Consider the following 27,666-nt stretch of genomic DNA (forward strand, 5'->3'; position numbering starts at 1 on the left):
AGAAAGACAATGGTGCAGCTCGATGTTGAAGAGACATGCTTTGAATTTCCCCCAATTGATGAAAGATATCAACCTATAGATTCAAGAAGTTCCAGGAACCCTAAGCAGATAAACAAAAAATACCACATCTTGGCACATCATCATGAAACTGCTGAAAATCAAAAAGAAAGATAAAATCTTAAAAGCAGACAAAGACATATTATCTTCAAAGGAGCAATAACACTAATATCTGACTTTTCAGTAGAAACTATGGAAGCCAGGTGCACCTGTATGATTGCAGTTATATGAAATATCCAGAATAGGCAAATCAATAGAGACAAAAAGTAGATTAATGGTTTCCAGGAGATGAGGGAAGGGGAGAATTGAAAAGTACGGAGTTTCTTTTGGGGGTGATGGAAATATTCTGGAATCAAATAGTGGTGATGGTTGCACGACATTGTGGATATACTAAAAAACATTGAATGGTACACTTAAAAAATGGTTAAAGTAGGGGCTCCTGGGTGGCTCAGTTGGTTAAGCGACTGCCTTCGGCTCAGGTCATGATCCTGGAGTCCTGGGATCGAGTCCCACATCGGGCTCCCTGCTCAGCGGGGAGTCTGCTTCTCCCTCTGACTCTCCTCCTTCTCATGCTCTCTGTCTCTCATTCTCTCTCTCTCAAATAAATAAATAAAATCTTAAAAAAAGGGCGCCTGGGTGGCTCAGTCGTTAAGCATCTGCCTTCGGCTCAGGTCATGATCCCGGGGTCCCGGGATCGAGTCCCACATCGGGCTCCCTGCTCGGCGGGAAGCCTGCTTCTCCCTCTCCCACTCCCCCTGCTTGTGTTCCTGCTCTCGCTATCTCTCTCTCTGTCAAATAAATAATAAAAAAAATCTTTAAAAAAAAAAAAATCTTAAAAAAAAAAATGGTTAAAGTAGTGAATTTTATGTTATGTGAATTTTACCTCAATAAAAAATGTTTTAAATACAACTGGACCCATTTTAAAAAAGGTTAATGACATTTTCAGACAAGCTGAAGCTGATATAGATAACTCATCACCAGCAGACCTGCCCTACTCTAAGCTGAGGGAAAATGACCGGACAGAAGCATAGGACTGCAGGAAGGAATACAGAGCACTGACAGAGTAAATATGTGGACAATGAATCTTGCTTTAAGCAACAGTAATGAGGGATTTATAACAGATGTAACGGTGAACTCTATGACTCCCATTGTATATAATCAAGGACGCGGATGGTACTCTCTAGGCTCTAGAGTCTAGGGTAAACACTAAAAGAACACGACAAGAATGTGTGTGTAAAGCTAATAGAAGAAACAAACAAACAAAAAAACCCCACTGGAATAAAAAGCACATGATTCATCCAAAAGAAGACCTAAAGGGTGGGAATAAAGTAACAACTCATGGGGTAAATAGGAAACAATTGCGTGAAGTTTAAGTCCAGTTAAATTTAAGTGCCATGGGAAGCTCTTGGAGGGTTTTCAGCAGGGGTATGATTTAATCGCCAAGTAAGAGCTACTAAACCCCCTTAAAAGTCTTAACCCACTTAAAAATTGGATTGTGTTATTATTGAGTTATAAAGATTCTACGGTGCTCAGCATGATGCTAGGCACACAGAAGGCAATCAGTGAAGACTTACTGACACGGCCAAGCTGCTTCTCCCACTGCTGAACGGCTGAAAGGTCCCTCCTTCCAGGAAGCCCTCCAGTTGCTCTCTCACCTGCTGTTTGGGCAAGCAAGGTGAAAGGAGGTGATTGGGCAGAGCAGTCCCCCGCTCCTTCTTACTCTGATTTAAGTACTATGGCAGCTTCCAGAGTTCAGCAATACTTTCCCAAACTTCACTGTGAAGCTGAATCACCTGGAGCAATTTTCAAACGTTTCTGATTATGGTATCCAGGAATATGCTGTTCCCAACAACTAAACCAGCACTGATCCCCGCGGGTCTCTGGCAACAGCTGCTGTAGTGTAGGACAGCATGGGTGGTCTCCCTTTCCCCAGGCAACTTCCCGACCTTTGCCGGTATCCAAGGTTTCAAGATCAAATAGAAGTAACATTGACCCGTGAAGTTCTAACACTTTCATCCTAAAACTTTTTTTTCTTATCCCTCAATGCTCGACTCAAAAGTCTCAATGTTTTCAAGGCCTCCCTGGGAAAATTCACCCCTTGTCAACATGTCATTTTTTTTTTTTTTAAAGATTTTATTTATTTGACAGAGACACAGCGAGAGAAGGAACACAAGCAGGGGGAGTGGCAGAGGGAGAAGCAGGCCTCCCACCAAGCAGGGAGCCCAATGCAGGGCTCGATCCCAGGAACCTGAGATCATGACCTGAGCCGAAGGCAGACGCTTAATGACTGAGCCACCCAGGCGCCCCTCAACATGTCATTTTTATATTCATTCGTTTATACAGCAATTAAGTCTGAATGCCTCCTATTTCACGCCTTAGGGATAGCTCTGTGAGGTAGGAGAGCCGGACTAGGCGGTCTGGGTTTCATTATCTACTCTACCATTTGCCTACTGCTGGGTTATTCTGGGTTCTAGGAGAAGCAATCTCCAGGGATGCCCAGCTGGCTCGGTTGGAAGAACATGTGACTCTTGATCTTGGGATCGTGAGTTCGAGGCCCACGTTGGGCGTACAGATTGCTTAAATAAATAAAACTTAAAAAAAAAAATTCTCTGGACAGAATTAGCCATGGACGAGACTTATTAGGATGAAAGCTTCCCAGGAATGAATCTGCTCTAGCATGTCTGCCACACTCAGTCACTGGCTGGGAGTAACCCTTCGGGAATGTGGTTTCAGAGCACAGCAGCTGGGAAGACTGGTCAACTGCACTCCCCCATTTGGAGACCTGAGGAGCAAATTTTCAGGGCCACCATACTCTACCCTTTGGGCCCACAGATTTATTTCTCTATGTTAGTTTGGTGAACAGCTACTCCATGGTTTCAATGGGCCTCTCTCTCCGAGAGAAAAACTGCGATGAGGGAGATGAGTGGCATAAACTAACATCTATCATTGCAAATGATCTCAGGGTTGCAAATAGTATTTGCCCTCTCCTTCCTCCATTCTGAATTTCTTTTACCCTCAGCTGGCATCTCAGAAGTCTTGGTGGATTACCTGGTAACATGACCCAAGCCTTCATTCCTGGGTTGGTGGTGGTGGTGGTGGTGTCTGAACTCTTGGTCATTATACCCTTGTCAGTCTGGTGTGGTATTATTGCACATGTCTGTTTATAGTTACAGAGAGGCAACAGGGAATGAGAAAGCACCCAAGTGGACTACCTGGGTATTTCCTCCCACCCCCATTATGTACAAGCAGCCCCACTTCCTCCTGTTGACCAGGGTTATTTTCCACTGCTAGTATGGTGATTCCTCTTCTCACCTATGGTCCCTGGGCACAAGGTCCCGAAGTAGCAGTTATAACTTGTAGTTCTGTGTCCTCTGGCAAGGTGTACACCCTGTAGGGACACAGGAACTTCACGTGGAGCCCAGAGTTGCTAGGCTGGGAAACGCAAAATTACCCAGGGAATCGAGAGTGATGGTAAGTGGGGTCACTCCTGTTTCCCCATATTGGTTCCTGGAGCCATGTATTCCCTCTATTGGGGTTCAGCACCATATAGAGGTCCCTTATTTAATACTGCATCCTGAAGAATGGCATCCCATTCTTTGAGTGTTTCTTCTCAGCCAGTGCTTCAGCTGTGCCTTTAGAAGGTCATTACCAGCATTCCATTAGCTGGCTGCTTCTGGATGGTCTAGTGCATGATACGACCAGCAGATCCCATGGTCATGGGCTCACTTCTGCAATCCCTTCACTGTAAAGTGGGTCCCCTGGGTGAGATGTTACGCCATGTGGCAATCTGTGCCTCAATCAGGTATTCTGCTGGCTGAAGCTCTGAGAGCAAGAAAGGCAAACCCATACCCAGAATAGGTATCTAGCCCTGTAAGGATGAATTGCTGGCCTTTTCGGAGGGAGGGAGCACATTGTAGCTGACTTAACAGCACATAGCTGCTTGATCTTCCCTAGGAATAGAGCCGATCAGAGACCCAGTGTCTCTATTCCCGACAGGGTGGACATTCAGAGGCAGCCTTGGTAAGTGGGAGTCCATTCTTCCATATGGACTTTGGGTCCATATGTTGCCTCTATCTCTGTCACCATGGCCACTCTGTTCATGTGCCCAGCCTATCAAGTCTGCAGGGGCTGAAGACTAGCTAATGTGAATTGACCTAGTCATTCTGCCTGCTTGATTGTTCAGTGCCTCTTCCATGGGGGAGGCTTTCTGGCGGGCGTTGTCATCTGATAAAAATTACGTGTTATGCCTTCTTCCATATAATTCATCCACAACCACGAGGCCATTGAACCCTGCCCAGGAACCTGTATATCATCTCACCTTAGACCACTTGTCCTTCCATACAAAGTGAAAAGCCAAGGGCAAGGCTTGCAGTTCCTCTCCTTAGGAGTATCTTTCACCCTGCCTGTTTCAGGGTCATGCTTGCATCCTTCCTGTCTTTAATGGTGGCACGAATCTCCACCATCCTCCATCCCCCAATAAGACATTGCTTTTAATTTACTATTCTGGCCAGTGATGAGAGCAGTTTCCAAGGTTCACATTTAGCCTCTCCTGTTACCATTCTTACCATTCTTACATAGGCCAGAAACACAATGTGGCATTATTCTAGATTTCCAGTTATATATTTGGGGCCTGAGGAAATGATCACCGGATATGCCCACCTATCCAGTGGGGCCACTATGAGCCATACCTTAGCCAGGACTCCATTTGCTATTGGCCCCCAGAGGCAGGAGGGCTGATGATGCTTTTGGTCTCTGAGTGTCAGTGTCAACTCAGACCAAGTGTACGACGGTCCTCAACATATTTGGTTATTTCCCTTTTGCCGGTGTATGGTTACCCAAGTAGATGGCCATGAATCTCTTTGGGGGAAGGACAGAGGGAATCATTGTTGGGGTATATATCTGCCATGGTGTTGCAGAGTCTCTGTTCCTAGGCTCCCGGCTCCTTGTTCATCAGTGGGTTCTGGATCTGAAAATTGGCTCAGGTCTAGAAACTGAGCATGGGAGCATGACTTACTGGGGATGGCCACCCTTAGCCTCCTGCCCCTCCAGTCTTCTGGGGTTTTTTTTGGTTATGGATGTGAAAAATCACCCTTGTTGACTGAGTCTATTTTGCCCCTAGGGATGCTATCTTTTATTAGCCCTTTCCACAACTCCCTGCTGATTGGCCCCTTGGTTGCCTCTTCAGTCTTGCCGGGAATAATGATAATTGTTTTCTCCTGGCTTCTGGCAGTTAAGCACTGCCACCCAGTCTTTATTATTCTGGGGTCCCATCATCCCCATCTTATTACCTGTTTTCTGGAACACTCCCAGCACTACTTCTATTACTCTAGGTTTGCCAGGAAGCAGACAATAAAAGGGAATTAGCCATCAACAAAAAAAATAAACAATCCAATTAAAAAAATGGGCAAAGGACTTGAATAAATATTTCTCCAAAGAAGATACACATTCAATAAGCACATGAAAAGATGCTTAACATTAATAATCACAAGGAAAATGCAAATCAAAACTACAATCAGATACCACCTCATACCCAGTAGGATGGCTACCATATAAAAAACCCCAGAAAATAGGGGAGCCTGGCTGGCTCAGTCGGAAGAGCATGCATCTCTTGATCTCGGGGTTGTGGGTTGAGCTCCATGCTGGGTGGAGAGATTAAATAAAAAACAAACTTAAAAAAAAAAACAGAAAATAACAAAAAAAGCGGGGGAGAGAAACTGAAACCCTTGGGCACTGATGGTGGAAACGTAAAATGGTACAGCAGCTATAGAAAAACAGCATGGCAGTTTCTCAAAAAATTAAAAACAGAATTACCGTAATCCAACAATTCCACTTCTGGGTGAAGAAAACTGAAAACAGGATCTCAAAGAGGTATTTGTACACCCATGTTCATAGCAACATTACTCCCAGTAGCTAAAATGGGGAAGCAGCCCAAGTATTCACTGACAGATGAATGGATATGCAAAAGGTGGTCTACTTATACAATAAAATATCATTCAGTCTTAGAAAGTAAAATCTGACACATCCTACTCCATGGGTGAATCTTGAGGAAATTGCACTAAGTGAAATAAGCCAGTCACCAAAAGACAAATACTATATGATTCCACTTACATGACGTGATGAGAGCAAATACACAGAGACACAAAGTAGAATGGTGGTTGCCAGGGGGCTGGGAGGAGGGAAGAATGAGGTGTTATTACCTAATGGGTATAGAGTTTCGGTTTTACAAGATGAAAAATTATGAACATGGATGTACAACAATATGAATTTAAAACACGGAACTGTACTTAAACCACTATGTACTAAATATACTGAATTGTACTTAAAAATGTCTAAGAGGGTGGGACGCCTGGCTGGCTCGAGTCAGTAGAGCATGCAACTCTTGATCTCGGGGTCATGAGTTCAAGCTCCATGTTGGGCGTAGAGTTTACTTTAAATAAATAAATAAATAAATAAGTGTGCATTTTACCACAATTAAAAAAATCGGCAAAAAAGGAAGGGGAGTTAGCCATGCAAAAAATTTATTAGGGGGCAACACCTGTGGGAAAAATTGGTGAGTTAAAGAGCCATTAAACATGACGCAGGTCTGACCCTGTGTGAAATAGAAAGGGAGGGAAGGATGGATGGGTGGAAACAGCTTAGACTGAACTTAGACTGCATTTCAACTCTTAAGGTTTGGCTAAGGTGGCACCTGGGGGTTCAGTCGGTTAAGCGTCTTGACTCTTGATTTCGGCTCAGGTCATGATCTCAGGGTCATGGGATCGAGCCCTGTGTAGGGTCTGCATTCAGTAGGGAGTCTGCTTCTCTCTCCCTCTCCCTCTCCCTTGCCCCCCCCACTTGTGCTCTCTTGCACGCGGGAGTGCTCTCTCTCTTGCACACACACGCGTGCTCTCTCAAATAAAAAAAAAAAAGGGGTTGGCTAAGGACATGGGAGACTCCTCAAGCTAAAGTTGCCTGTCGGGAGTTCAGCCTCCCCTAGAAATGGGCCTGCCTCAGTATCCCTGCTGTCCTCGGTCACTGGCTGGAGCAACCCTCGGGAAGGGCGGTCTTGCTGCGGGGGCACCAATGGATTGTCAGGGCTTAGCAGTCAGTTATGCTCCCCACTGTTGGGGTTCTGAGGGACTCATTTTCATGGCCACCACACCTGGGCAAATTCTGTAACTTCTGAGCATTCCTTTCATATAAAAGGTGTACCACACCATTAGGACTTACGGGATGAACAATGTACTAACGTGCTTCCAGGCACCCCCAAATTATGCAGCTAAGGGACCTGAACATGTCCATCACAGAAACGTCAGTGATTATCTAGGCCGAGAATCTAAGACCCAGAGAGGAGCACGGCATTTTAGAGCCTGGATGGCCCACCTCCCTTAGGACAACTTGCCACGTTGCACAACATGTCGTCCCTACTGTAAAGGAATTTCATGCTTTTTTTGGGGGGAAGGGGGTCTTAATCAGAGACATAAATGTTAGACTCTGATAACGTAGCTCCCCTTTCCTTGACTCAGGTAGCAAGGGACTCCTGTGAGCTGAGGGAAGGGGCACACCGGCTGCCCAGTGCAGTATTGTCACTGTCTCAACAGTCGGGATACCATCCTCATGAGGGGACGTGGTGTCAGGGCCAATTCTAGAGCTTCCACTGGGGTCCAAGTCCGGTTTCAGCACTTCAAAGGGCTTAAGCTTCCAGAACAACTTCTCCTCTCCTGACCTCAACACCCGTTCTTAGGTTAGACCCTCATTCCTTCCTATCTGTTGCTGGCTAATCTAACAATCTTTTTTTTTTCTTTTTTGAGGGGGCATGGGGCACCCAGATATGAACCAGGGACCTCTTGATTAACCATCAATTTTCTACACCACGTTTAAGAGAAACAATTGAGCCACATTAACATCCAACACCCCTACCATAGCTCAAGCCTAGGAATTTACCAGGACCTTTCTGGAAGCACTGTTTTAACCTAGTGGTGGCATTTTATTTTATTGTATATTTTCCCCCTAGTGGTGGTATTTTAATCAGATGGCAGGGTCTTTATCCAGGGGCAGATATTCCCTCCTTCATTCCAGGAACAAGTGGTCTGCCAAGCCCCCACTTTCATTAGCCCACAGTCCATCCAACCGCTGGGAACTCACCCAGAGCTTAGCTTACATAACCAAACCTCCACGTCTTTTTACCCAATCATCTGTTAAGTTCTGAACTTCCTTTGTTTTCCTCTCAATGGGTAACACTTCCTTTTAACCAAATCCAGGTATTGTTAAGTTTCGGCCCATGTCCGGCTTCTAGGTGAGCCCTTCTGTTTAGCGTAGCCGTTTTTGGATAAAGCTTTCGGTACTTTTTAGGGGCGAGTGAGGGTTCATGGCATCCCTCCGCACATGCCATTCCTACAGCAGTCTCCTTATTCAGCTGGCCCTGCACCCTGCTTTCTAGAGCCAACAGAGCGGTTCTAGCCATGTGACTCTTGTACTGGGCAGCGGTGTTTGCAGCCTCGGCACCCGCGAGGGTGTAAAAGCATCACGATAATATTCACGACTGTCTGCTTTATTTTCATTTTAAATATAGGAGAAATGAGTTGTGGGGAATCAGCCTGGGCTGTTCTGGAGATGGAGACGTCAAGAGTCAAAGTGAGCTTCCCCCCGTTCCCCAACTCGTGCTTAGCTGTCAGTAATGGAAAGTATAGGATGTCAACATGAGGAGAAGTAAAATTTAGTTCAACGCTATCTAATGTCACTTTCCTTTAATAGGATTTTCAACTGCTTCTTTCCCTGTAAATTGGAATAACTACTTATTCCATAACATATTTTAAAAATTAATCAATAGATTAGGAGGGGACTTTGTAAACTCTAAAGGGATAAATAAAAGCAATTGTTACCAATATACCGAAGTTGACCCATTAAAAGACAAGGACACTCAAATGTCTGTTTCCAGAATTTCACTTGACAGCCAATCAGAGATGGGAACCAAGTACTGTGGAAGAGAAAAAAAATGGCATTGGGTTTCTTAGTAATGCAGGGGTTCCTTCCACCCCAGGACCTTTGTCATGTATTGTTGGAGCACCAGGCTCCATGACAATAGCAAGCCTCTACCTATGGATCCGGTCCTGCTAGAGTCTAGTATACTCCATTTGCTGTTCAGCTGGAAAACATTTTCAGCCTTTCCAATCTAATCCCAGAACCATGATTTACGGCAACAGAAATTCTGGAACTAAACAGAACAAAGACACTGAGGCAAGAGGCCAGAACTGTGCTGAGCAGGAACCCAGAGTCCCTGCTTGCCCAGAGCTGCCGAAGACTAAAAGAAATAAAAGGGTAAGTCCTCTCTTCCACTCCCCTCCTCCCACATTACGGTTTTCTGGATTCAAAGAAAACACCAAGGAAGCCAGTGGGCAAAGGGAGTCTGGGAAGTGTAGTTTCCAAGATTCAAGCCCCTTGGATCTGAGAGCAAACAAATCACCAGTGTGGGCAAGTTCCTAAGAAGCAAACACACAGCTTCCCATTAAGCAACAGTAGAAAAGAATTGCCAGTTAAACCACCTGATCAATTTAAATAAGATGTTTGCTTCAGAGCCAGAGACCATCCTGCGTAATTCAGATCCAGTACTGCATGAAATGAAGAAATCCACCAGGCTGAGATTGTTCCACTTTCCCAAGAGGCAGACATGCTTTCGCCTCTGGCAGTCAAAGAGACAAAAGACACCAGGAGCTGGTACACACGGCAAATGCTTTATTTTCATATTAACATTAACACAAACATTAAAACACAGAATATGAACAGAGATCCCACTGCCCTGTCAAAGCAGGTACAAGGATATCTACATTGACAAAATATTTTGAGTCTGTTTAACTCCAAACCCTCCAAAGGGAGAACCACCTTAGAGACGGGTGAGGGGACACGTCGGGGCAAAGCCTAGTGCTGCATGAGAGCCCGGAGCCTGGGTCTACAGATGGAATCTCCTGCGGGCTGAGGGGGGCAGGGGTAGAGGGGCTGGGGGCAAAGTCTTTTCCTTGGGAGAAATCAGTTGAAGTTACATAAATTTGTTTCTGAAGCATTCAAATTTACTGGAGGAACGCAAGAATTAGCAAGACTTGAGATTCACCCAACCTCCGTGGTAATAAGGCCCATGGTTCCTGTGCTTGGGGGGATCAATCAGCATCAGCTGAGTGTACTTCCAGCCCTAGTCAAATCCTAACCCCGCTCCAGGTTTTGTCCCTGCCAAAGACAAAGGCAGCCAGGGCCTGCCCAACTGCATCCTCTCTGGCAATCTGCTGAAACCAGATGAGTTCTGCTTTTCAGTGCAAATCCCTTCCTGCCACTGATGCTCTAGGCCCAGGCAGTCATTCTGAATCATCAACATAGTGAAAGGAGTATCTCCTCTGAGAAAAGGGGGCTCTTTCCCAGGCTCTGGAAACTGGCTTTTTGAAAGATGTACTAAAAGAGAAGGAGGCCACTCTTTAAAAGGCACAACTAGAACCTGGAACTCTGGGGAAATCGACTGCAATAACCCTTGCTGGTAAGAAATGCTGGAAACAGCTCAGGACCTGTCAGGCCAGAACTGTTTTAAAATAAAAACACTTCCAGAACAATCATTTAAGAAAGTCACAGTGTTGGCCATCCTGCTTCTAAGAACAGGCACGGGCCACCACGCCTGAGGCACGTTCTAACTGGACAGTGCTTTAGCAGGGCAGCCCTCGGCAAAGCAAACACACATAAACTGAACCCTCTCCCGGAGGGAAGTGCAGCTCGCAATGTTGGACAATCCACGGTCGGAACGAAAGCTTGTGGGCTTCTCCCTGCAATCCACACAGGTCTCCAACCACTTTATCTTCCTGAGAGTAACTATTTTTCTAACAACTTTTTAAAAAGGTTAGGAAGGGAGGCCTATCGGAGCCAAACATCAGTTTCACATGAGGAAGGCTTTACCTGGGAACTCTAAACACGCTTAAGAACAGCCCCCTCACTCTGAGAGCTCAGCTTTATTCAGATAGGAACTCTTTCAAAATGGAAGAGACAAGCCTTTCTCCTGTTTTCAGAAGTAGTTGGAGGAGCTTCTCTTTTGTAGGCCTCTCTTGGTTAGCCCCTTGCTCTTGATATCTTTTACTAGGAGAGACTTAAGTAAGAGCTTTCACATACACTCATCTTTTCCTAGTGTGAGGGAAAAGGAGTGGTTTTCAGAGCAATGCTTAGATAAAACCAAGCCTGAGATCCCAAGCTAGCTAGAAAAAATGAGGCTTCCCCACTGCTCCAACAACTGGTCTCTTTCCTTGGCTCCCACAATGTGATGAACTTAATGTACTCAGCATTAGGAAAAGGTCTACAGCTCATTAGCCGCCTCCATCACTGGGCTTGCCAAGATCCCAGCACTGCACACCTGGAATGTTCTGTTGCTGCCACAAAGCAGACCAGATGTGCTCTACCACACACTTCCGTGCGGATGAGACCAAGTTACTAAAAGGTTGTCAACAACAACGTCAGAAGTAGATCAAATCCTTCAACAGGTTGTATAGTGCCCTCTTGTGTTCAGCTGAAGACTCTTCTGCATCCACGTGGCATCCACGCACCATGAAGACGGTTGGCCCCTTCTGGAATATAAGCATTCATCCCCAAGTCATAGAGCTCAAGTGACAAGACCACTTAGGCGGGGTCACATCTTCAGAAAATGCTTGGTGTACGCTCATATCCTACATGACTGCTTGGAGGATATTCTCTGAGGCCCAGCAGAATGTCTGATCAGAAATAGATTCTCAGCAGATTCATGAAGGATTTTAACCCAAGACATGAATACATAGATGGGAGTACCGGTCCCTTACTCATGGACACTGCAAATACACAATCTGTAGTGTTTCAGTGACCCGGAGTCTTTGAGTCACATCAACCTAAAGGAATCATGATCCCAGAAGTTCTAGGCCACAGACAATAAGCAGGGATCTTGCTCAGGGCTGCTAGCTGCTAGCAAACAACATTTAACGTAAACCAGCAGCAGGCCTGACAAGTTCCAGACGCAGTCACTCCCACCTATAGATGTGGACCATCTTCTCGGTTAAGGTAGCCAAGTAGCTGTTGTGGTTCACCTCAAATGGGCAGATGTCCAAGACAGGCTGATCGGCCTGCAGTTCCTGCAGCAACGAGCCTCTGCCGACGTCCCACAGCTACAGAAGACAGAGAGAAGGGTCAGGGGTCATTCAGTTGAGCTGGGGAGCTGGGGGTCCTGCTTGCTTGATCATCAGACAACTTTGTGGGGTTTTCTTAAGATTTTATTTATTTGAGAGAGAGAGAGAGAGAGAGGGAGGAAGAATACAGAGAGAGTTAAGTAAGAGAGAGAAGCAGACTCCCCGCAGAGCAGGGAGCCCGACGCAGGGCTCGATCGATCCCAGGACCCTGGGATCATGACCTGAGCCGAAGGCAGACGCTTAACTGACTGAGCCACCAGGCGCCCTTTTGTTAAATTTTTATTTAAATTCCAGTTAGTTAACATACACTGTAATATTAGTTTCTGGTGTACAATGAAGTGATTCAACAGTTCCATACAACACCGGGTGCTCATCACAAGCGCACTCCTTAACGCCATCAGACAACTTTGAAAGAGCTGCAGAGAGAGAAGAGCACCGCTGGGGGAGTAAAACAGATTGTCCCTAACCTTCACAAAGCCAGGATACATAACACGGTTTAGCTCTGGCCTCTGCAGTGCGATAAGCAGTTAGTCTACCTGTGAGTGGATCTATAAACCAAGCTAGCATTCAGCCCTTCCATCAAGCCCTTCCAGCGAGGGACAGAAGAGTCAACAAGACAAAAAGTCCCTGTCTCTGCCCTCATGAAATCTTCTAACTAGTGCTTTCTTTTCCTTTTCACAAACTTTTTATTATGAAAAAAATTTTCATAATAAAAAGTAGGGTAGTACAATGAACTGCCCATCACCCAGATTTTAAGCTTTTTACCATATCTGCTTTACTGATGCTATTTTGGTTTGTTTCTTTTTACTTCCTGTCATTTTACCCTTATGCTATAGTGGTGCTACCCAATATGGTGACCACTAGCCACGTAAGGCTATTTAAATTAAAATTAAATAAAAATTTAAAAATTAAGTTCTTCATTCATACTAATCACATTTCAAGTCCTTATGTGGTTAGTGCAACTGCACTGGTCAGCAACACTCCAAAGCTTGATTAGATTTAGACTCAAGGGCATCTCACAGAAGGTGCGGTGTGCTGCATATTGTCTTACATTAAGAGGCAAATTATTTCTTGTTAACCCACTTACAGTGATATTAAGGTTGATCCATGTGTCCAGGTCATGACAGACTTATCCCTGCACTGTACAATTCCCCATCAACCATTCATTTGTCGGTTTCACCCTGAACTCATGAAACTGTTACATGAATAAATTATTTTATCTATCTATTGATCTATCTATTTTAAAAGACTTTATTCTATTCATTTGACAGAGAGAAACAGCACAAGCAGGGGGAGGGGCAGAGGGAGAGGGAGAGGGAGAAGCAGGCTTCCCGCTGAGCAGAGAGCCCGATATGGGGCTCGATCCCAGGACCCTGAGACCATGACCTGAGCCGAAGGCAGACGCTTAACGACTGAGCCACCCAGGCACCCCTGAATCAATTATTTTATAGGGGTTTCAGTAGTTTTTTTTTTTTTTTTAAAGATTCACAAGATGACCCACAGGACACTATAGCTCACATAAAAAAGAATGAGGTGAATCTACAGATATTGAAATGGAAAGATATCCAAGCTAGGAAGTTAAATGGGAGAAGAGCAAATTACAGGGCAGTATGTAAAGTGTAACTTGGGTAAAAATAAACAACCCTACATACACACATACACAGATATGTACAATTATGGAGAACTTTGGCTTTTTGCTCTATACACTTCAGTATAAAAAGTAACAGACTCACCAGGGCAGAATTTGATGCTTCATCCCCGGTACACACCAGGATGCTGCCATCATTCTCTGGGTTTTGGAAAATGGCACTTTTGGTCAGTAGTTTGCAAGTGGGTCCCCCAAGGAACGTTTGTACAGGATGGCAGGAACAGACTGGCTCTCCAGCACCATCCAGCTTATAGGACATCTCCATCAGCACACTTCGTAAAGTGTTGTGATTTTTATCTACGGGACAAAGAAATCAATGTTGCTCCATGGGGATGATCCAAAGAAATTAATGAAGTACCCGAACCTCAGATGCTAACCAACTACCTGAGTGCAAGAGCCACAATTTACTAAGCCATTAAGAATAGCTACAAAGCAACCGTAATAATAAGAACAAAATGATACAGCATAAATGAAATTCAGAACCCCAGGCTAAGATAAAGCAAGTTATCTACAAGATATTTTTGCCTATGAGGGAATCAATTCTGAGCATAAGCTATCCTTCTTAGTAAAATCACTGTATTCTGCCAGACCCCGGCTCAGGTTTTTATATTCCTTAGGGGTACGCAGAAGACACGAAACTGCACTGAGGGCGACTCACTGGCCTCAATTCCAGGCCTCCTCATCCCATTACTGTTCTAAATCACAGGGGCTCCTCAAGTGGCTGACTCACTCCAAGGAGTACCTGGCAGAATCCTCAGACAAGTGAGAAGCAGAGGCAGGCTCTAGGGAGGAAGGTGGGGCCACCATCTTCCATGTAGGAGCAAGAGCCATTAGTCTGTGGGGGGCTTCCCAGCGCCACCTGAAGGGTAGGGCAAGCTCTCCTTTCTTCCCCTGAACCGATCTGCTTGCAGACAACCCACAGGAGGTCCCACAAGGACATCCCAACACTCACCAGGCCTGTAGGTCACAAGACAGTGCCGGGTGCTGCTCTCTGTCTGAAAGTCTATGCAGCCCCCTGGCTCCACGGGCAGCACATGAGGCCAATGAGAAAAGCCCATTTTGAGCTCCCAGAAGGAAGCGTTCTCCAAGGTTCCAGCCAATACCCCACCATATGGAAATGCAGCTGAGGTAGCTCTGGGTATGTATGATAGGGATACCAGCGGGCATCTGAAGAGAAGAAAGGAGACCATGTTTCACATTCCAATACTTGTACTGCTCCAGACCCCACTGCCAGGAGCCCGAGCATAGTCCTACCTCTACAGAAGAGGGTAAAGACCTTCTTTGGGTCACTCTCTTTTGACATTTGATAAAAACTACCAACCCACTCTGTAGAAACAAAAGAGTATACCTATAATCTCTGCATCCAATTTCAGAGGAGATATCACATGTTTGAAAACAGTTAAAAAAAAAAAAAAAGGACTAGAAATTTAATAGTACAAGATCATAAATACAAGGAAGATTGACTGGTGTGAAGTTTCTAGTAATGGGGCTAGCCACATACACAAGGAAAGTCAGAAAGGAAATGCAGCTTACACATCTAATAAAGCTTCCAAGCCGTAATTGACAGACCCTTCAATTAACATATAGCCGGAAGCAACTGCATTTTTTAATTTAAATACTCTTTACACCCAACGTGGAGTTCCAACTCATGACCTGAGATCAAGAGTCACATGCTCTTCCGACTGAGCCAGGCCCTGAAGCAACTACATTTTAATTCAGAAACAAGATTGTTTCTTTAGAAATTTTCTAAATCTCCTTCTGCAAGCATATGACCAGAACTGTATGCCAAGAATTCTCTCAGAACTATCAGCCTGCCGAATCTGTTCCTATGAACTTTGTTTCTGCTGGACTCGTCAAAACGGTCACTTTGCCTGCTTTCTTTCATTGCCCTGTCTTTCCTGGCTGTTTGCTCTATTTTATTGCCTGCTCTGCCTGAATCCGTCAACATCAATGGCAGTCCCCATGTTTGCTGGGAGTTCACATCCGTCCTCTTCAGGCCCCCAGACCACATAAATGAAGCATGAGTCTACCCCACTCAAATGAGAAGACCCCAGAGCGTTGAGCCTAGGTTTAGTAACCATTACTATATCATTACTATAGTGATATCTTTACCTTTAGATCCCCATGCCCCCTTTTTAATATATATTCACATTGGAAATGGAAATTCTCTTTTAAGATACTTCTCATTTTGGCCTACGTCAGATTCCACTTTTCCTTTTGAGAACTTTATGCCTTCAGGAGAGTATTATGCCCAAATGCTACTCAACACATTCTGAAGAGTCACAGTGGTGCTGGTGGCCACCCACCCTCAGATTCTGGGCTGACTTTATAAACTTCCCAACTCTAACTGGATTATAGATGATCCATCATAGTAACATGGCATCTTTAGACCAAGCTGGTTTAGCTGGAGATTTTAAATCATTTTGCATAGGCCTATCCTTTATCGATCTCTTCCTGTGCGTTAGACATGTGGCTATTAAAGCAAGTCTCTGTAACAGGCCAAGAACCGTGACCAAGGTCACACAGCTCCTATGCAGTGGAGCCGGGTTTGGAACACAGATCTGCCTTCATTTTGCCATGCTGGGTGATGAATGACTGTACTGAACCTGGCTATACTTGGCACTAGGGCTTTCTACCATGTAGAAATATCATGAACACATGGAAAGGATCTTACTGAGCCCAAAGCGAGAACACATTACTGCACGCAGAGAACTGCCCTCTGTGAGGAATTCTGACTAAATGGGAAATACTCTCCAAAGAAAGGATTCATATGATGGTCCAAGAGAAAGCTGCTAACTATTGGGAAAAACTAAGTGGTTCCCTACCTGGCTTTCTGGGGTACTAACTCCTGGATATGACAGCTCGTGTTTCGAAGGTCATACACCAGGATCGAACCGTTGACCAGTCCAGCATAGATGTGATTGCTTTCATCAAGACACCAGCAGCAGCTCCAGACAGGGCGACCAGCATTGTAAGTCTGGACCACTGTATTTGTCTCTAGGCTGTGGAGATATAAGACTTTCACAACTATGCATTAAGGAAATCAAATATATAACAAAGATGTAAAGATTATCATTTCAGTGATAATCTTTTAAGAACACACCCACACACCCAAACGATTTGGGATTCCCAATTTCCTGTAGGGACTGCCCAGGTAACTCCTTTTGATTCCAAAATATTTGTTTTGGGGGACACAGGCTTTCCTCTTGAAATACAAGAAAAATAAAAGAATAAGTTAAATAAATAATTCTCCATAATTATCTATTATACAGGTAATCAATATTCAATGCTGAAAAATTAGAATATACCTATGAGAAAAATAAAAACTAACAATCCAACCACCCAGAGATAGTCATTAATAACACTTTAGTCTTTAACCTGCCCTTTTCTCACCTATTTTTTTAACACTACTAGGAAAAAAAAAATCCTTTTATACATATGTATAAAACATAATGCTACGTTGAGTTTTGGGGCTAATTAAGCCAAAGCATTCTTGAAAAATCAAAAGGCTTATCAGGCCTGATAGCAGTATCATGATGTCCCTCAGATTTAACTGTGGGACAGGAAACCAACTATCAGATGTCGATCAGAACTACTTTCTAAGACGAAGGCACTGAGTGCGTTCAGATCTGGTTCATAGCAGTCGCAGGGCACATGGATAAAATGCAGTAACCAAGGGTTACTGACGAGACAAGTCAGGGCACCCCAGGAGAATGAGCTCCCGGAAAGCATTTTTGTTCGGCCGGGTGATCCCGGTAACGGACCAGGAATAAGCAGGTCCAAGCTGGTATGGTAATCCCATGGTGCCCGGTACCAAGGCTCCCTCCATAATGTCATTCAACCATCTCTAGGGTGTTCCTCTCATCTGCCTGGCTTAAGATGTATTTTGTTTTTTGTTTGTTTGTTTTTAAAGATTTTATTTATTTATTTGACAGAGTGAGACACAGAGAGAGAGGGAACACAAGCAGGGGGAGTCGGAGAGGGAGAAGCAGGCTTCTGCCCGGCAGGGAACCCAATGCGGGGCTCGATCCCAGTACGCTGGGATCATGACCTGAGCCGAAGGCAGACGCTTAACGAATGAGCCACCCAGGCGCCTCTTAAGATGTATTTTGTAACACAAATAATTTTTAAAGAAACAGGGTTGTGTAGCCTGTTGTATCTACTTTGAAAAGGAATACATTTGAAATTCAATGAACCTGGATCTCAGGAGACAATGCCTCAGACCAAAAAAAAAAAAAAAAGAAAAAAGGCGAGCTAAGGCCATCCTAACATGGATACTAATTTCCAGTCTGTTCAACACTAAACAGCCCAGGCTCCAACTTCCTCTCCGAAGCACTCACCTGGTCAGTTTAACAGTGTTGTCTAGGGAAGCCGAGAGCAGTAAGCCTTTGGACCGACTGCTGAAAGCCAGTCCGCGGATCTGTTTGCCATGCATGGCAATGTACTGACTGCTTTTCATGTTGGCGGTACTCAACATCTTAACACCAAAGCCTGCCAAAGACAAGAGAGCATGAAATCACTGAAAGTCAATTTAAGGCAAAGCAAACTACCTTTTCAAGTAGCTCCTTTGTTCAGCTTTCCTGGCATATAAATCCCTGGAAAACAGCTGGTCAAACAAAGAAAATAAAAATTCCCCAGGGTTATAATTATTTTAAAAAGTATATTCCACTCCAAATGTCCAACAACAGGTGAATGGATAAACCACTATATGTACATATACATAGAATAGAATACTACCCAGCAATACAAGGAAATGAACTACTGATATACACAATAATATGGACAAATCTCCAAAACTTTATGCTGAAAGAAGCCAGACAAAAAAGGTAATACTGTATGATTACGATTATGTAAAATTCTAGAATATGCAAACTGATGTGTAGTGACAGAAAGTAGATCAGTGGCTGCCTGGGGATGAAGAGAGGAGGGAGGGGCAGATGGGAGATAGATTATAAAGGGCATGAGAAAACTCTGGGGCAATAGATGTTCATTATCTTGATTGTGGGGATGGTTTCAGGGGTGTATACATATATCAAAATTCATCCAACTATACTTTCAATATGTGCAATTTATTGTATGTCAAATTTCAATAAAGCTATTAATATAGAGATCCACAGTGAAGATGCAGAGGGAGTGAACAAGAAAGAATGGAGATAGGCGATTTCTATGTCAGGTGGTCAAGATATGCTACATTTGTCTGAATGGAATAAAAACAGATGACACTTCAAGTATTCTAATCAATTTGCATCATTCCAGAGGGGAAAAAATCCCCCCAAACTTGTCCTTTTTATTTGTTACTCTGTTCTCTTCCTAGGCTCTGATAATGTATTTATTTTTACTAAGTATCTATTATTATCCAAGTTATCCACAAACAGAATTTGTCAAATCCTAGATTTAGGATAGCCTTGAGTCACATGTCAGCTTCCTGGGGAACCAAGTGGGAAAAGTTTGTTTTCTCCTGAAACAGAATTAGGAGAGCCAGAAAGACAAACAGGGAAATAATGGGCTTTAAATCAACAGGGAGCACGAACACTGGACTAGTTAATGATCAAGGGAAACAAAGAGAAATTAGTGCCAACAAGCTATCAAGACCTGGCTGTGCTGTGTGGAATAGATGCATTAAGGCAAAAGGAATAGATCACACCCAATTGGGGGAACAATTCAAAGAAATAAGTATTTTCCCAGTTTGTAGGGAAGGGTTTTATGATAAATCTTTTATTAAAGATGTGGATGGGGGCACCTGGGTGGCTCAGCTGGTTAAGCAACTGCCTTCGGCTCAGGGCATGATCCTGGAGTCTCGGGATCGAGTCCCGCATCGGACTCCCTGCTCAGCGGGGAGTCTGCTTCTCCCTCTGATCCTCCCCCTCTCATGCTCTCTGTCTCCCATTCTTTCTCTCAGATAAAAAAAAAAAAAAAAAAAAAGATGTGGATGGGACATAGAAACATTATAAACAATTCTTTTAAATTCCCCTTAACTAGAGCTTCTCTCAACTCCCAGCTATCAGTGAATAGAAAAATATACAATAATCTAGGAATTCTACTTCTAATTCTATATATACCTAAGTTTAGGGGGATACAGTTTTGAAGTGTTTGAATGGAACTTCTAAGTGGGTAAACAGGAAATCAGGCTGAAGCAAAACGACCTGACAGCTGGGAGAAATCATATGCTGAAGACTGTGGAAAGAAACATCTACTACAATCAGGAATGATTTAACTGGGCATGTGAGGAGATTTCAACATTAAGCATGTGAGGGTTTTCAACATTAAGACAACCTAAAATTAAGCCTTTTAAAAAGCACAAAATATGAGAAAATTTAGTATTTACTGTACTATTATCAATAACTAATCAATGTATTTCCAAATTCTTTTATTCAGAATTTGTGAATTTGAATACTACTGAAAATAAGTATTCAATCTTGTTTCAACTTGAACGAGCCCTTGGGATAGTATTTTTTGTTTTTTTAAGATTTATTTATTTATTTTAGAGAGACAGAGAGCAAGTGAGTGAGAGCACGAACGGGCAAGGGGTAGGGCAGAGGGAGAGGGAGAGAATCCCAAGCAGATTCCCCACTGAGCACGGAGGCCAACGCGGGGCTCAATCCCATGACCCTGAGATTACGACCCGAGCCAAAATCAAGAGTGGGATGATATACCAAATGAGCCACCCAGGCGTCCCTGGGATAGCATTTTTAAAAATATTTCCAGTCTAGGGGCACCTGTCTGGGTGAGTCGGTAAGGCATGTGACTCTTGATGTTGGGGTTCTAAGTTTGAGCCCCACGTTGGGTGTAGAGATTACTTTTTTAGTTTTTGTGGGGGTTTTTTTGTTTTTGTTTTTTGAGATTACTTTAAAAAATATAAAATCTTAAAAAAAAATCTCTAGTCTAAAATGAATCTGTGACCTTATTTATTTAATTTTTATTAAATAAAATTTTTTCTAAGTAATCTCTACACCCAACATGGGGCTCAAATTCAAGTCTCATACTCTACTGACTGAGCCAGTCAGGTGCCCCCATGAACGTGTGACTTTAATGGGACAGACAGGGAGTGCTGTCCTTTTCCTTGGACTATATGAGTAACCCATGCTTCCAAGTACCCTATCTTCTCTTACTTTATCACAGTTATTAATTAGCATTCCTGGGCTTTTGGTGAATAACATGTACAGAATGAAGCCAATGGACAGATATCTTTGCAGCACCTTAGAGTATCTGCATTAACAGACTAGGAAAGGTGATTTGGTGGGCTGTGGTCAGCGTTCACCCACTAGCGAGTCCTGGATTCTACAAAAAAGAGAGGAGAGAAATAAATGAAGTCGAATAATGAACATGAAAGCTGAGGTGCTGGATTGTTCACCTGGCAGGAAGGAGGCCTGAGGAGAAGGCTGTGACACTGCCAGGCAGCTCAGAGCATCGCAGTATGCCATGATGCGGCAGTTTCCTGTCTGAGACACTGTGAAGGTCTTCTGGAAATGGTACTTGTGCTGGTTCTGGCTGGAGGGCAGGCAGTTCAGGAAACGTGCTTGGGAGCCCCCGGGGGACTGTGAAATCTGATCCCGATGCTGCACAATAAGCTTCTGTAAGTCCTAAAATGAAAACAATGTTGTAAATGTGAAGCCTTTTTGTCTGATATTCCTCTCATGCACAATTCCTTCATTTCACATGGGAATGTTTCTTCTCTGTTATATGGAAATGCTGACATGAGTCCCAGAGCCCCGCTGCCGTTCTCCCAGTATTTCAAAAAGAAACTGAGCCAACAAGAGCACAGATCAGAAAACAGGAGGGCTGAAAGTCTTCAATGGTCATCTTGGCTAAACCCCTCATTTTATTGGTAGATTCAGGGAAGTAAAATTACTTAAAATTTGAATTAACAGCCGACTGTTTAATTTGTTCCAAGTTCAAATTGCAGAATTCGTCCTCAAGAGTGTACAATTCCAATAAATGCTCTAATCAAAAACAGAATAAAGAGTTGGTCTTGTTTACTTCCTGAAAAACTTGGTAAATCCTTATTTGTATCTAAGATGAACCAAAGTTCCATCTAGATTCCTTTTCCATTCCTATCCCCAAAGTTCTCTAGATTAGGATGGGCAACCTACCTGGACACGACTATGAAGCTTACTGCATTCATCAGTGAGGACTTGAAGTTGGAGCCGGCACTGCGCCGATTCTAACTCAGCCTGCTTCCTCAGCATCTGCTCCTTCAGTAAGGAACTAGAAAGGGAAGCCAGCAACAGGTGAAGATTAGGAAGGCCACAGAAGACTTCCCAACAAGATGTCAGATTAAGTTCATGCTAGATACACACGCTTTGCTGTAAATACATCACGATGGTGAAGAAAATATAACAAAAGAAAAAATCCCTCACATCCAGAAACACTACAGAAAAGGAGCATGTAGGGCTGAACTCAGGGGTCACTGGGATTCAGCATTAATGCAGGCAGTGATGACCAGGAATCTGGCGCTTACTAGGAAATGAGACCAAAAATGCAAAAGTGCCAAATGAGGGAACAGAGGCAAACCCACTGCTCGAGTTAGGGCCAAATTTTAAGAGTAAAATGACAATGTTAAAAGACCAAGGTCATCTGTTGGATTAAAAGAAAACAATAAGTTACCAGTTGTTCATCAGATACTGAAATTAAATAACACTACAAAAATGAGGCTGAAGTTAAAAAGATAGAAGGTATATACTGGGGAAAATGCTAAGACCAGTTAGAATCGAAAAGCATGAATAGGGGCGCCTAGTTGGCTCAGTCGTTAAGCGTCTGCCTTCGGCTCAGGTCATGATCCCAGGGTCCTGGGACCGAGCCCCACATAGGGCTCGCTGCTCCGCGGGAAGCCTATTTCTCCCTTTCCCATTCCCCCTGCTTGTGTTCCCTCTCTCGCTGTGTCTCTCTCTGTCAAATAAATAAATAAAATCTTAAAACAAACAAAAAACATGAATAGGCATAAAGAGGAATAACGCATAATGAAAAACATACATTCACCAAGAATAAAAGTTATAAATTTGCATGTACCTAAAGACACTTCAAAATATGCAAAAAAAAAAAAAATTTACACTCAGTAAGATAGGATAGAAAAAAGATGAAAACTGGAAAGGAAGGGATAAAGCTGCCCTATTTATCTTCATGGAAAGTTTAAGAGAACCCACAAAGTATGTGCTGGCATTAAGATCAAGAAATTAGATTGGGGTGCCTAGCTGGCTCAGTCAGAGAAATGCGTGATTCTTGATCTCAGAGTCATTGAGCTCAAGCCCCCCGGTGGGTATACAGAATACTGAAAAAATAAATGAACTAAAACAATAAATGAACTAAAACAAAAAATTTAGATCAACAGCATTTCCCATATGCCAGATAACTGATTAGTAAATGTAACAGAAAAAAAATCATTCACAAGAGCAATTCTAAAAATAGCAACCTAGGAATAAAGTTAAAGAGCATGCAAGAGCTTTATGAAGCTAAGTACACTTGTAAAAGGCACAAGAAGACAGTGAATAAGTGGAAGGAAGGATATTATATAATGTTCACAGCTGGAACGACTCAAAATCATCAAGACAGAACTTCTCAAGTTACTCAAAAAATTTAATGCAATTTCAATCAGGATTTCAAAGGGAACTTTTCCCTTTGAAATCCTGATTGAAATTGCATTAAATGGAACTTAGGAAACTAATTTTAAAATTAAGAGCAAAATGCCAAGAATACCAAAGTCAATTTCAAGAACAAGGTGGGAGAAGGTATTTTAAAACTACACTAAATTATAACTTCGGAATACTGGGGCAAGAATTAACAAAGAGACCATGGACCTAAAAGTAGTCCATTCATATACAAAAACTTAATCTAGGATAAAGGCAGCAATGAAAACTTATACAGGAAGAACATATTACTTAATAATTATGCTACAACACCTGGTTATCCATAAAACTATATTTAAAAAATATTTAAAACCTACATAAAAAGCAAAATTTTTGAAGAACCTTTAGAAGACGTTATGTCTTTATGACCTTGAAGCAGTGGACAAAGAAACAAAAAACAAGAGATAAAATTTGACTGCATTAAAATTAAAAACTCATGTTCAACAAAAGAAAACATAAACAAGTTAAAGAGACAAGCCACAGAATGGGAGATGCTATTTGCAATATACACAACCAGCAAAGAATCAGTATAGGTGACCCCGAACAACATGGGTTTGAACTGTGCTGGTCCACTTACAGTGGATTTTTTTTCAATAAATACACTGGAAAATTTTTTTGGAGATTTGCAACAATTTGAAAAAACTCATAGATAAACCTAGAAATGTGTAGCCGTGTAGCCTAGAAATGTGGAAAAAGTTAGGTATTATTGTAAGGATACAGTACATAATACATATAACATATAAAATATATGTTAATCAATATATGTTACCAGTAAGGTTTCTAGTCAACAGTAGGCTATTCAGGTTAAGGTTTTGGGGAGTTAAAGAAGTTATATGTGGATTTTTGACTGTGTGAGGGGTTGGTGCCTCTAGTCCCCGGGTCAACTGTATAAGGAAAACACAATGAACTGTACATCAGTAAGAAATAAGCAATATATTTTGCTCAATACAAATGAACAAAAGATAAAAAACAAAATTCACAGATGAGTATGTCCAATTTCATTAATAACTGAGGATATACAAATTAAATAAATACTACTTGACTCCATGAGACTGTCAAAACTAAGTCTGGTAACACAAAGCGGACAAGGGTATGAAAAAAATGAGAAATCTTACTTTTGCTGGTGGGAGTGCAAATTGGAAACAGCTTCTTGGAAGAACAATTTGACAGTATCTAGTGAAGTTGAAATTACATGTGACCTACGATAAAGTAATTCTATTTCTAGACATAAGGAGACTTTTGCCCATCTCTTCGCACGATGGCTTATAGTAACAAAAACTGGAAACCACCTTAACTGTCCACCAATACAAAACACATATAGAGAAATTCTAAATTAGAGAACTAGAACACTCTACAGGAGTTAGAATGAATAAGCTAGAGCTATCCCAACTAGGATATGTACCCCAAACATAATTCTAAACAAAAAAACAGGGCTCCTGGGTGGCTCAGTTGGTTAAGCATCTGCCTTCAGCTCAGGTCATGATCCCAGGCTCCTGGGATCAAGCCCCACATCAGACTCCCTGCTCAGCGGGGAGTCTACTTCTTCCTCTGCCCCGCACCCTGCTCTCATGCTCTCTCTTTCTCTCTCAAATAAATAAACAAAAAAAAATTTTTTTTTAAGATTTTATTTATTTATTTAATTGACAGAGAAACACAGCGAGAGAGGGAACACAAACAGGGGGCAGTGGGAGAGGGAGAAGCAGGCTTCCCGCGGAGCAGGGAGCCCGATGTGGGGCTTGATCCCAGAACCCTGGGATCATGAGCTGAGCTGAAGGCAGACACTTAACGACTGAGCCACCCAGGCGCCCCTAAATAAATAAAATTTTAAAAAAACAAACAAAAAAACAAATTACAGAGGAAAATTATAATCTAATAACATTTGCATGAAGTGTAAAAACTCTAAATCATACTATATATGATTTATGATTATAGATCCTCTGGGGAAAGAGATGGTATTAAGGACAATGAAATTCACAAGGAAGCTTTCGCTTTACCTATAATGATTTATTTTTTTAAGGCCTAAAACAAATATGGCAATTTGCTAAGATCTGATAAAATCCAGTACAAGGGTGTTCATTTTATTAAGTTTCTGTATTTACTGGCATTTTCAAAATGTTCTCATTTTCTAAAGAGGATAGGGAGCATCATACTGATTGATTATAGTAACCAGAAGTTTATTTTTAACTCCAGCGTAGTTAACATAGTGTTATATTAGTTTCAGGTGTACAATACAGTGATTCAACAATTCCATATATTACTCAGTGCTCATCAAGGTAAGTGTACTCGTAATCCCCTTCACCTATTTCACCCATCCCCCACCCACCTCTCCTCTGGTAACCATCTGTTTGTTCTCTATAGTTAAGAGTCTGTTTTTTGGGGTGCCTGGGTGGCTCAGTCGTTAAGTGTCTGCCTTCGGCTCAGGTCATAATCCCGGGGTCCTGAGATCGTGTCCCGCATTGGGCTCCCTGCTCTGCGGGAAGCCTGCTTCTCCCTCTTCCTCTGCCCCTGCTTGTGTTCCCTCTTTTGCTGTGTCTCTCTCTCTCTGTCAAATAAATAATATCTTTAAAAAGTCTGGTTTTTTCTCCCCCCTTTGCTCATTTGTTTTATTTCTTAAATTCCACATATGCATGAAATTATACGGTATTTATCTTTCTCTGACTGGCTTATTTCATTTAGTATTACACTCTCCAGCTCCATCCATGTTGTTGCATAAGGCAAGATTTCATTCTTTTTTGTGGCTGAATAATATTCGTGTGTGTGTGTGTGTGTATACCACCTCTTCTTTATCCATTCATCTCCACTTGGGCTGCCTCCATACTTCGGCTATTGTAAAATAATGCATACATCCCTTTGAATTAATGTTTTTGTATTCTATGGTTAAACAGCAGTGTGATTACTGGATCATATGGTATTTCTATTTTAAACTTTTTGAGGAACCTCCATACTGTCTCCACAGTGGCTGCTCCAGTGTGCATTCCTACCAACAGTGCAAGAGGGTTCTTTTTTCTCCACATCCTCGCCAACACCTGTTGTTTCTTCTGTTTTTGATTTTTAGCCATTCTGACAGGTATGAGGGGATATCTCATTATAGTTTTGATTTGCATTTCCCCAATGATGAGTGATATTGAGCATCTTTTCATGTGTCTGTTGGCCATCTGGATGTCTTCTTTGGAGAAATGTGTGTTCATATTGTCCGCCCATTTTTTAAAAAATTGGATTATTTGTTTTTAGAGTGGTGAGTTATAGAAGTTCTTTATATATTTTGGATACTAACCCTTTATCAGATAGGTCATTTCCAAATTATCTTCTCCCATTCAGTAGGTTGTTTTTTGTTGGTGTTTCCTTTGCTGTGCAGCTTTTTATTTTGATGCAGTCCCAGTAGTTTATTTTTGCTTTTGTTTCCCTTGCCTCAGGAGACCTAGCTAGAAAGATGTTGCTACTGCTGATGTCAGTGTAATTATGCTCTTTTTTAGGCTTTATTATGGTTTCAGGTCTCACATTTAGGTCCTCAATCCATTTTGAGTTTATTCTTGTGTATGGTATAAGAAAGTGGTCCAGTTTCATTCTTTTGCATGTTGCTGTCCAGCTTTCCCAACACCATTTGTTGAAGAGACTGTCTCTTTCCCCATTGCATATTCTTTCCTGCTATATCAAAGAGTAATTGATCATGTAATTGTGGATTCATTTCTGGGTTTTCTATTCTGTTCCATTAAACTATGTGACTGTTTTTGTGCCAATACCATACTGTTTTGACTACTACAGCTTTGTAATATAACTTGAACTCTGGAATTGTGATACCTCCAGTTTTTTCTTTTAGGATTCCATACAAATTTTAGGATTGTTTGTTCCAGTTCTGTGAAAAATGCTGTTGGTATTTTGATAGGGATTACATTAATTGTGTAGATTACTTTGGGTAGCATAGACATTTTAACAATATTTGTTCTTCCAATCCATGAGCATGGAATGTCTTTCCATTTGTGCCATCTTCAATTTCTTTCATCAATGTTTTATAGTTTTCAGAGTATAGGTCTTTCTCTTTAGTTAAGTTTATTCCTAGGTATTTCATTATTTTTGGTACAATTATAAATGGGATTATTTTCTTAACTTCTCTTTCTGCTGCTTCATTATTAGTGTATAGAAATGGAACGGTTTTCTGTACATTGATTTTTCTTTCTGCAAATTTACT

At 42.4% G+C, this 27,666-nt stretch overlaps 1 protein-coding gene across 1 annotated transcript in view; it reads right to left on the reverse strand.

Annotated features, from left to right (window-relative positions):
• Positions 1-10,018: 10,018 nt before the first annotated feature.
• The window catches only part of RFWD3 (ring finger and WD repeat domain 3), a 46,513-nt gene continuing 28,865 nt past the window's right edge, over positions 10,019-27,666 (reverse strand). The window contains exons 7-13 of the mRNA XM_032424442.1: positions 21,951-22,065; positions 21,212-21,440; positions 18,201-18,351; positions 16,686-16,862; positions 14,813-15,027; positions 13,946-14,157; positions 10,019-12,191 (exon numbers count right to left, since the gene is read on the reverse strand). Of these exons, the coding sequence (XP_032280333.1) occupies positions 12,048-12,191; positions 13,946-14,157; positions 14,813-15,027; positions 16,686-16,862; positions 18,201-18,351; positions 21,212-21,440; positions 21,951-22,065 (1,243 nt within the window). The 3' untranslated portion in view covers positions 10,019-12,047. The remainder of the gene's footprint in view (positions 12,192-13,945; positions 14,158-14,812; positions 15,028-16,685; positions 16,863-18,200; positions 18,352-21,211; positions 21,441-21,950; positions 22,066-27,666) is intronic.

This window comes from Phoca vitulina, unplaced genomic scaffold, assembly GCF_004348235.1.
Source record: "Phoca vitulina isolate PV1807 unplaced genomic scaffold, GSC_HSeal_1.0 scaffold30, whole genome shotgun sequence".
NCBI lineage: Eukaryota > Metazoa > Chordata > Mammalia > Carnivora > Phocidae > Phoca > Phoca vitulina.